This window comes from Capsicum annuum, chromosome 6 (genome assembly GCF_002878395.1).
Source record: "Capsicum annuum cultivar UCD-10X-F1 chromosome 6, UCD10Xv1.1, whole genome shotgun sequence".
NCBI classification, from domain to species: Eukaryota; Viridiplantae; Streptophyta; class Magnoliopsida; order Solanales; family Solanaceae; genus Capsicum; species Capsicum annuum.
This window is the reverse complement of record NC_061116.1, coordinates 208,804,725-208,814,123: the sequence shown is the minus strand read 5'-3', so window position 1 is coordinate 208,814,123 and position 9,399 is coordinate 208,804,725. Positions and strand designations below refer to the sequence as shown.

At 35.8% G+C, this 9,399-nt stretch overlaps 3 protein-coding genes across 3 annotated transcripts; 2 read left to right on the top strand and 1 right to left on the bottom strand.

The window, feature by feature from the left end:
• The first annotated feature begins 230 nt into the window (after positions 1-230).
• LOC107855438 (protein Dr1 homolog) lies at positions 231-3,902 on the top strand. Its single transcript, XM_016700457.2, has 6 exons — positions 231-769; positions 972-1,033; positions 1,785-1,874; positions 2,460-2,554; positions 3,182-3,250; positions 3,530-3,902. The coding sequence occupies exons 2-6, from the start codon at positions 979-981 to the stop codon at positions 3,695-3,697; spliced, it is 477 nt and encodes a 158-aa protein (XP_016555943.1). The 5' UTR covers positions 231-769; positions 972-978; the 3' UTR covers positions 3,698-3,902.
• A 135-nt stretch (positions 3,903-4,037) lies between these two features.
• LOC107855365 (protein MIZU-KUSSEI 1) lies at positions 4,038-6,144 on the top strand. The gene has a single exon (XM_016700366.2). It carries the CDS (start codon positions 5,049-5,051, stop codon positions 5,922-5,924), a length of 876 nt encoding a protein of 291 aa, XP_016555852.2. The 5' UTR covers positions 4,038-5,048; the 3' UTR covers positions 5,925-6,144.
• A 1,944-nt stretch (positions 6,145-8,088) lies between these two features.
• On the bottom strand, positions 8,089-9,399 carry LOC107855379 (mavicyanin). Its single transcript, XM_016700379.2, has 2 exons — positions 8,999-9,399; positions 8,089-8,516 (listed from the first exon to the last, which is right to left on the bottom strand). The coding sequence occupies exons 1-2, from the start codon at positions 9,180-9,182 to the stop codon at positions 8,200-8,202; spliced, it is 501 nt and encodes a 166-aa protein (XP_016555865.2). The 5' UTR covers positions 9,183-9,399; the 3' UTR covers positions 8,089-8,199.

Below are 9,399 nucleotides of genomic sequence, written 5' to 3'. Positions count from 1 at the left end.
GCCTAATATCAATATATATCAGAGAGATGATTACAAACATTGCACAATTTCAGGTTACTATGAATATAACTTTAAATAAGAGGTTACATTGTGGAAGATACAAATTAAGAAGAAAGGTTAGCAGATAGTAAAGCGCAGTCTTACTTAGTACTATTTACAGCTTCTTGTGCTTTGATTGCCGTATATTTTTTGTTGTATTAGGCTAAATTAAATAAAAATATTTGAAAATTGTAAGAGATCAAATTTGAATAGAATTTTGTAAAATTTACATATTTTTAAATTATTTGAAATTAGAATAACAATTTTTTTTATGTACACTTTTGCCCCTCTGAGTTGGCCTCAATTAGCAGATCCATTAGAATAGGTAACTCTCCTGTCTCCTCTCCTCTCTTTTCGCTTCCCATTTTTAAATTCACTAAATTACATCATCCCTTTGCAAATTCTAAAACTATTTAACAACATATATTAATATTATATTCTCAATGTCTTCTCACACTTCCCCACTTCCATATCATCTACGTGCAACACACACATCAATTATCATTCACAACTCCTTGCTTCGTGTCCGACACGTCAATACTAGCGCGTGGATATCTCTTTATTCAACGCGCTTTGTTGAAGAAAATTTGCCCTAGACTAATTCCCTTCTCCTATATCTCCACCATGAACCACCACCGTTTGCCCCTCCGATCACCGCTGAATTGCTGCTAATTTTTTTGATATTCCCGATTTTGCTCCTTAGATCTGGAAGATTCTCGATTTTGTCCTCGTAAGATTAGTATAATTTTTGTTTATTTTATCTTCGATTTGTTCAGATCAGTTTGCGTGCACCTCGACTAATTTCACGGGATTATTAGATCTTAATTTACTTTATTTTGTTCGATTCGAAAGTTCTGGATCTTTACTTTTTGTTCTATATGCAAATATTATTTATTGAATTTGGAATTTGGACTTTGATTTGGTTTTGAAAGGTTAAAAATGGAACCTATGGACATCGTTGGTAAAACAAAGGAAGACGCTTCACTTCCCAAAGGTTTCTACTTATCTTCCTTCATTTTACTTTGTGTTTTTCTCTAGCTGCAGCTTTTTTTGGTGTTTAATTGCTCGTGTTGCTCCTTCTGTATCTGGTTGACCTAACTAGGGTATTTTTGAGCAGATGAACACATAGTGAGCGATTGAGGTAAATAAAAGGTGTAGACATCTCTTTGAAGTGATGTTGGCACCTGAAAGTACTAATTTTTAGCCTGATCTACACTTAATTGCTGTTACTTGGGTTGCTTTGGACCAAATTGGATGAGTTTCTCATGATATTTGGTGGGGGAAATGTTATATTAACTTAACTTATGGCTATTCTATCGAAAAGATTAGAGCTTTTGGGAGATATTAGCTGGCCAAGGTGTGTTATTCATCTGCAGGGTGCAGTTTAGGGTTTTTGATCCTTTTCACTTGCTGGTTATCGAAAAGGCAACCTGGGTAGCTGGGTGGTTTGCAAAAGATATAGCATTTTGGTTTTGGTTTTAAGTTTTTAGTCGAAAATAGGGTTAAGAAGTGCCTAACCTCTTAAATTTTAGAATCAGTTCCAGTTAACTAAAAGCTTGATTCTTTGTGTTGTTTAAAGTTCTCTCGGCATAGTAAGTAGGGTATTTGGTGTGAACAATGATAGTCAAACTTTTTGCTAGCTATATAATTCAGCAAATTTGCTATTTGATATGAATGATTTAGTTTTGTTAATGGCTTACTTTTTTTTGGCTACACTAACCAGTTACTATTGTATCTCTTCTCAGCAACCATGACAAAGATTATTAAAGAAATGTTGCCCCCAGATGTTCGTGTTGCCCGAGATACTCAAGATCTTTTGATTGAATGTTGTGTAGGTGAGTTGATTTTAATTTGTCCAGTTCAATTCCTTGCGTTCAGCATAGTTATCATGACGACTATGATTGTTGTTTAGTACCGTTGTTACTGACAACAACTCTGCTTCTCTCTGGTTTTAATGGGAACTTTTATCAAGCTGATTTATTTTTTGTAATGATGATGTCCTGCTCAACTTGCCTGCTCTTGTGCTATTTATGCACTAACGTGATGAATGTGAAAGTGAAGCTTACCCTTTTTGAAATCTTCCCTCTCGATTCTGCTGTCTTCCTTAGTCCTTTATTTTTATATCCTCGCATTGTTTATTCTAAGCTTTCAATAATTTGTTTTTGGTGTTGAGCTAGTGTTTCCATAGATGTTCTGGCTGGTGATGTGTCTTTGCTATTTGAACATTGTTAAAACTATTTTCTCCCTTTTCTCCTTCTATGGATCATTGAATATCATCTTTTAATTATAGTAAGTAGATGATAAAATCTGCTTCTATTAGTACATAAATTAGCTTCTTATATAAATTAATTTCATAAAGTTGTTTCCCTCTTTCTTGTTAGCTAAGTATTTCTTATTATTATTTTCTTTTCGTTGTGCAGAATTCATTAACCTTATCTCATCAGAATCCAATGAAGTCTGCAATAGAGAAGAGAAACGAACAATTGCTCCTGAACATGTACTCAAGGCTTTACAGGTGCTTGACCTGACCCTGTAGTTCTGCTTCTATAGTTCAATGTGTATCTGCTTCAAGTCACTTCTGTTTCCATTTCTCTATCGACACTTTTGCTGTATGATTTATCAGTTTACTCCTAGATGAGAACGGTCAGTTCACGCCTAGGTTTCCTCTAAGCTAAAGTTAGTCAACATGTATAACAAACTATCTGCTTCTCGACTTTGGAGTCTGTTTCTTATGCCCTAGAAATGATATCAGGTGTTATCAATGATCAATAGAAATACTATCTTGATTTTAACTGATGTTTGCATTGTGTGTAAATCATGGTTTCTCTCTGGGTCTCAAAGAACTATATTCACCACAGAAACCAATGGAACCAGTTTTAAACTATAGTATATCGTAGTTAAATTTTATTTTCATTACTGACCATTCAGAAATCTTTTATTTTTTCTACCTTAAAAAATACCAGCCAGAAATTTGAGTAATGCAGTGTCCCTTCCGTGTAACCTATTGATATTATCTGATAGTGAATTTTGATGATATCCTTGCGTTGGCTTGGTAGTGAAATAGAAAGACACAATTTGGTATTCAGAACTTGCTTGTATTGTGTTTACCAGTGGTAGCTTATATTAAGTGATGATCTCTCAGGTTCTTGGTTTTGGGGAGTATATTGAAGAAGTATATGCTGCATACGAACAACACAAGCTAGAGACCACGGTAAGTTCTCTTTTCTCTGTTGTTTACTTAAGTTTTTAACACATGAATGACTTGTTACTTCAGCTAAGCTGATGAATAGCAGTGTCATCTATTGAGCTACCATCTCTTTCTATTTTTCATAAAGGTCTCAACTTAATTGCTTTATATTTTGTCCCTTTTCCTCCTTGTCAGTTTCTCTATCCCTTGATTCCACAACATGTAGCTAAACCATCTGAAGTGATTTCAAAATGCAATAGTTTTCTTGTCTGATTGCCTCATGGTGTATTTTGCTACCATTAGGACACCGTGAGAGCCGGGAAGTGCAGTAATGGAGCTGAAATGACTGAAGAAGAAGCATTAGCTGAGCAACAGAGGATGTTTGCTGAGGCGCGTGCAAGGATGAATGGTGGTGTTAGCGGTGCCCCCAAGCAGCAAGATCCAGAAGCAGAGCAAACCTTGAATAGCTAACTTCACTTTTTTGTTTTTCTGTAGGAAGAAAAAAGCATCTTTAGTCTGTTTTAGTAGCAGGATCTCTCTTCTATTATGTACAAAAGGCTCCTGGCGCATGTGTACGCTTGTGAGGGCTCTAGTTCAGTTTGTACTCAGATGCTTTATGTTCATATATTCTGTAAATTATTCAGAATTTGCTTCAGAATGCCCCCTTTCTTGTCAATGTTTCTGTAACAAAGGCGTCTGTCGCTGAAATGGTTAATTAGCTCACACGTTTGGCCCGACTTTAAGCCTGCACCAGGAGCCATTGTTGATTGATTTATTTGGATGTGCCTCTTTCCAATTTGCCCAAATAAAAATTACTCTCAACACTGAAGCCACTTGGAGAAAAATTGTTCTTTTACCCAAATAAAAAATTGTGACAAGCTGATCCAATGGGAAAGAATGGTGACTGATGGTCACTGTACAGTTGGTGCTCAATTACTACTACTATAGGGGTCATTATAAAAATTGCCTAAATGGGCATGACTTGTTTACTTGGATCGACCAGACTACCACTATTTGCTGATAGTGCAATTCCTTTTTTTTATCTCCCTTTCCGGAAATTTGAAGATAAAATGGCTCCTCTATATCCTTTTGGCCCACAATCACTTTTTCATGGCCATCTTTGTGGCGCTGTTGTTTATTGCAAATAATTGTGTCTTGAGTAGAGAATCTAAGTGATTGCTGAGCTAAGCCCAACATCATCACTGGATCTTGTCCTTTGGGTCCAATTTGCAGTGTTATCAGAAAAAAAACATCATGCAGAATGTTATGTTGGGGGATGTCTACTGTAATATATAGCAATTGTTCTTTCATTCTCAGTAACTAGTGACCACACCTCCCTTTTATTCATCTGTGTTTTGGTTGTTTGGTTGAAGATAAGATGGAGATAGTGAAGCCACTCTTTTTCAAGAAAGTGAAGTGACAATATCCTATGTTGCACTAAACTCCTCCAACTCAAAATATCACTTATTCTGTTTCTGGGGTATTTCCTTACCTTAAGCATGGAGCTAGAATTTTCATTAAAGAATTTCAAAATAGGAAAAAGTAAATGCACGAAGAAGTTGAGAGGAGTTCAATATCTACTTTATATAAACATATATAAACAATGTAAGGGTTCGGATGAACACTTTTCCCTACCTGGCTCCACCCCTAGTCAGTCCCAGTTCCCATGACAGTTGGTGGGGTAGCTTATGTTATCTCTTTGTCAGATTCTTATACTCTGACTGTGTACTAGAAGCAAAACAATTTTTTTAAAAAATAAAGAAATCATTTTCCTACCCAACAACACTTTAAAGGTGCAGCATTCTTTGCTTTACTTTCTCAGATGAAGACAATCATGGCCAAGAGTTTCCAAGAGTTGTCCTCCAAGAAGCAGTTCAACTGGACAACTAAAGTCAGCAATGAAGAACATCAACAAGAAGTAGCTGAAGAAGATCCATGCCTTAAAGCCTCCTCAAACACAAACAACAACACTGAAGATGGAAAAACAGACAACATAAAGTTATCTTCCTTGAAACCTCCACAACTCTCAAACTCCAAGTCTTGTTCCTTAAACACTATCCATGAAGACAAGACACAGGACAAGAAGTCAATTCAAGAATCAGAAACATCAGCTTCATCATCTGTCTCAACAAGGAGGAAAGCAGTAGTGGCCAAGCTGAAATCAGTACTAGCATCACTTGGTAGGAACAGAGGAAATTTCCAACAAGGTCTAGGAACCAAAGTTGTTGGCACCCTTTTCGGACGCAAACACGGGCATGTACATTTTGCATTTCAGAAGGATCCCAATTCACAACCAGCTTTCTTGGTCGAACTCGCGACCCCCATAAGTGGACTAGTCCATGAAATGTCATCGGGCTTGGTTAGGATTGCATTGGAATGTGACAAGACAGACGAGAAGAAATCAACTAGACTCCTAGATGAGCCTTTATGGAGGACTTATTGTAATGGCAAGAAATGTGGCTTTGCATCAACAAGAGAATGCGGTGCAAAAGAAAAGCAGATTCTGAAAGCTGTGGAGCCTATCTCTATGGGTGCTGGTGTTTTGCCGGGGAATGATGAATGTGATTCGGAGGATGTAATGTACATGAGGGCTAAATTTGAGAGAGTTATGGGGTCCAGAGATTCCGAGGCATTCTACATGATGAACCCTGATAGTGATGGAGTTGCTGAACTTAGTATCTACTTGCTCCGAGTCTAATTAAATGAAGGAGGTTGACAGTAGGATTCATATAGCCGACTCCAACTTGTCTGGTATTGAGACGTATGTTATTAGTATAGCCATGTTATGTCTTTACTTTTTGTTTCCGTTCTCAGAAGAAAATCCGGTAGGAGAACGGAAACTGGTTGATGTATTTCTTTTTGCTTTCTTGGGTGGAATGGGAGATATATATTAATGACATAACCATATTATACTTGCAGTTCACTTCTTCATTGTATTTGTGTTCTTAATTCTCAGTTGATGTCAGTGTTCTTTGCTTCATAAACTTGTATATTCACCAAAGTTGAAATTACCCTACTGCTTATCTTCCTAAATTGCAATACTTGGCTTGGCCAAGCTTGTGGATTGTGGCAAGTTCATTGCTGCAAATTCTGATCATTAGTTGAAATTTTTGTTCTCTGTCTCTACACATCATAAGAAGTGATGAATTTTTTGAACATCTCAGTCGTTTTACGACAGTACTTACACATCATAAGAAGTGATGAATTTTTTGAACATCTCAGTCGTTTTACGACAGTACTTGTATCAGTATGGAGGTACTAGATACCTGGTGGAATAGTTGAGATCGTGAAACTACGCTATAAGAAAAAGAAAAAAAAAAGGTGTGGATGTGCGGGGGTGGATCTATAGGCTTACATGAAACCAGTAACTTTTACTTAGACTCTGTCTAAATACTTTTGAGTTTTGACTATGAACTCATTTATGATTACAATAGTGATTTAAGATCGTTGTTGGAAACTACATTAACTTCAAATTCTGAATCCGTGTTTTGGTGTCTGAAAATGTGCAATATGAGGCAACGTTTTCTTTTTGCAAATGTGAACCGTATAGTCATTTTAAAAAACATCCAAAGAGATAATGCTTGATGCTTTTTTTTCTTTTCCTTCTTTTCTTGACTGCTTTCCTCTAATTTTGAAAGATTTGCCTGGCATCTCATTTAAAGTGTCTAATTGTCACATGTTTTGGTGCTTATTTTGGGTCTGACCTTTATCGAAGTAAGCATGAGAATCCCAAGAAATTAAATTACTATTATAGCTTAATCATAGAAAGTCCCTAAAAGCAAAGCCAACCTAAGATTTCTTTGCCTGACATATATACATCTTAGTCAGCTGCACACTTTAACTTTCTCTTTTACAAGCCGGAGTTCTAAATTACAAAATATCCGGTGTAATCACATAAATGTGATCTAGATAGGTTGGTGTGTATGCAGCCTTCTCCCTACTCAAGAAGGTAGAGAGGTTGTTTCCACAGTTCGCAAATTATGAGTCACACGTCGAAAAAGTTGGAAGACAAAAATTTCCTCGTTGAGGTCATTTGGCCATAAATGAAAGAATATTTGTTTAGCTATATGTCATCATTCGTCTCCAAGTTTCAAGGCTTTCTCATTCTTTTTGTTTTATTTTGGCTTTCTCTTTTTGAAAGAGATAAATAAAGGGTAGGGCTTTAGGGGCCATCTTAGTATAATAAGTGGCATCGATTACAACTTAATCAAATTAAAGAGATGATCACATTAAGATTAAATCCACAGTATTTTATGTTTTCTTTTGATCATTTTGTTATCATTTCTCAAAAGATTCAAAAGTTGTTCGAGTCGGATAAAACTTAGCCTCTTTGCTTTACTTAGACCATGTTAGGATTTAAAATTTGATGTAGTAATATTTATACAATTCCACTGTATTTGTTGACCAAGTACCTCCATGAGTAGTGGTAACGTCTGCGTATACTTTACCCTCCTCAAACCTCACTTCACTGGGTATGTTGTTGTTGACCAACTAAGTATGTGACTAGATGTAATTGAAAAGAATAATCATACTCTTCATTGGCATGAGAATTACAAGTAATTACATGATACAAACTATGACTATTCTTGAAAAAAAACTGACATACAACTTGGTTCTATATCTCAACCAATGCTTGAACACATGACAAGAAATCATTTGGTGTTGAGCCTAAAATCTTATTGTTTTCATTTCACTTGGACGTGTGGTTAAATGAATATTTGCAAAATTAGTAGCAAAACAAATGTCACAAGCACTAAACTGGTTAAATGAATATTTACAAAATTAGTAGCAAAACAAATGTAACAAGCACTAAACTGCAGGTGCAATACACCAACAAAACCATGAGTTGTTGAAGCCCAAGAAACAAATTCCATAAGTTCATTCATAATCACTAGTAGAAAAAACCAAGAAAAATGCACACCTCCAAACACCTAACTAGAAAAAAACCTTAAAACATTCAAGATATTCACAAACTACATAAAAACACCTACAATAAGCACCCCCACAAGCATCATTCCATGTATAGCATTAGCCACATTAGCAGCAGCAACAGTAGGTGAGGAAGTATGATTAGCAGATTGAGGAGTTGCCGATTCTAAAACTTTGATTATCATCTTCAATCCCCTCTCGCAATGTCCTGATACACCACTGATGAAGTAGTACAACCCTGATTCATCCAATATATAGATCGTCTTCCCATTGTTGGAGAAGAAAATTGGACGACTCGACTTGCACTTTTCGTACTCCTCTTTAGTCACCACTAGAACCGAATCTCTCTTATACTCGAATCCTACATACACCAGCACAAGTGATATATATAACAGTATAAATCATGTAACATGAACAGGGAGTAGACATAGCACATAAGCAAAGATCGTTAATCTATTTTTGTACTAATCTAGTTTATTGTTAAACATTTATATACAGGGTTTGAGTTAAAGCTATTGTGATTGAACTAGCCTAATGAGTTTATATTATATACATTGACGGTAAAAAGTATATTTATTTCGTAGATTATCTTCGTTATATATTAACGTGAAAAATAAAACAGTAACATGCTATAACTAGTGCAAAACCTTTATATATTGTGGACGTATATAACTTATAAGGTGTGCTTTCGACTTGAACATTTTATAGGTATAGTAGAACAGTGTTTAGATAAATGTACTATAACTTTATACTGTGTTATGACCACTAAATTAAATTTTGGATGCCCTTAAACATGAAGAGATATAATAAGAACTAAAATGCTTCAGGTAAAAGAGCACTTACTTAGGGTGTCATTAATCTTAAACCTATTTTTTCCAGCCCACTGGTTATACAATTGATCATCTTTTTCTGTAGGAACGACCCATCCTTTGTCACCACCGACATTGAATTCAGTGGCAAACGCCCTGAAGAAATTAACAGAACAAAGTAAGAACACTAAGCAGAGTATAACTTTAGAGGAACCCATATTTTTTTTTGTTTGGATTTGGAACAAGGGAGCTCTGTGAATTCTCTGTTATGTTAGTATAATAATGGGGCAAATGGAGATAAAAATGTGAGCAGTTTTGATTAATTAAAATGAATAACGGTTAGTGGGGGGATTACGTGATGGAATGAGCCATTATATTAGCAGAGAATTGTGGGGTGTATGTTGGCATCAGTTTAGGGGGGAAGTTGTGTTAGTA

Coding starts and splice junctions, on each gene's coding strand:
- LOC107855438 (XM_016700457.2), top strand. CDS start 979: ATGGAACCTATGGACATCGTTGGTAAAACAAAGGAAGACGCTTCACTT. Junction 1,875..2,459: donor TTTGATTGAATGTTGTGTAG/GTGAGTTGATTT, acceptor TTCGTTGTGCAG/AATTCATTAACCTTATCTCA. Junction 2,555..3,181: donor ATGTACTCAAGGCTTTACAG/GTGCTTGACCTG, acceptor ATGATCTCTCAG/GTTCTTGGTTTTGGGGAGTA.
- LOC107855365 (XM_016700366.2), top strand. CDS start 5,049: ATGAAGACAATCATGGCCAAGAGTTTCCAAGAGTTGTCCTCCAAGAAG.
- LOC107855379 (XM_016700379.2), bottom strand. CDS start 9,182: ATGGGTTCCTCTAAAGTTATACTCTGCTTAGTGTTCTTACTTTGTTCT. Junction 8,517..8,998: donor TAAGATTAATGACACCCTAA/GTAAGTGCTCTT, acceptor TGGTGTATGTAG/GATTCGAGTATAAGAGAGAT.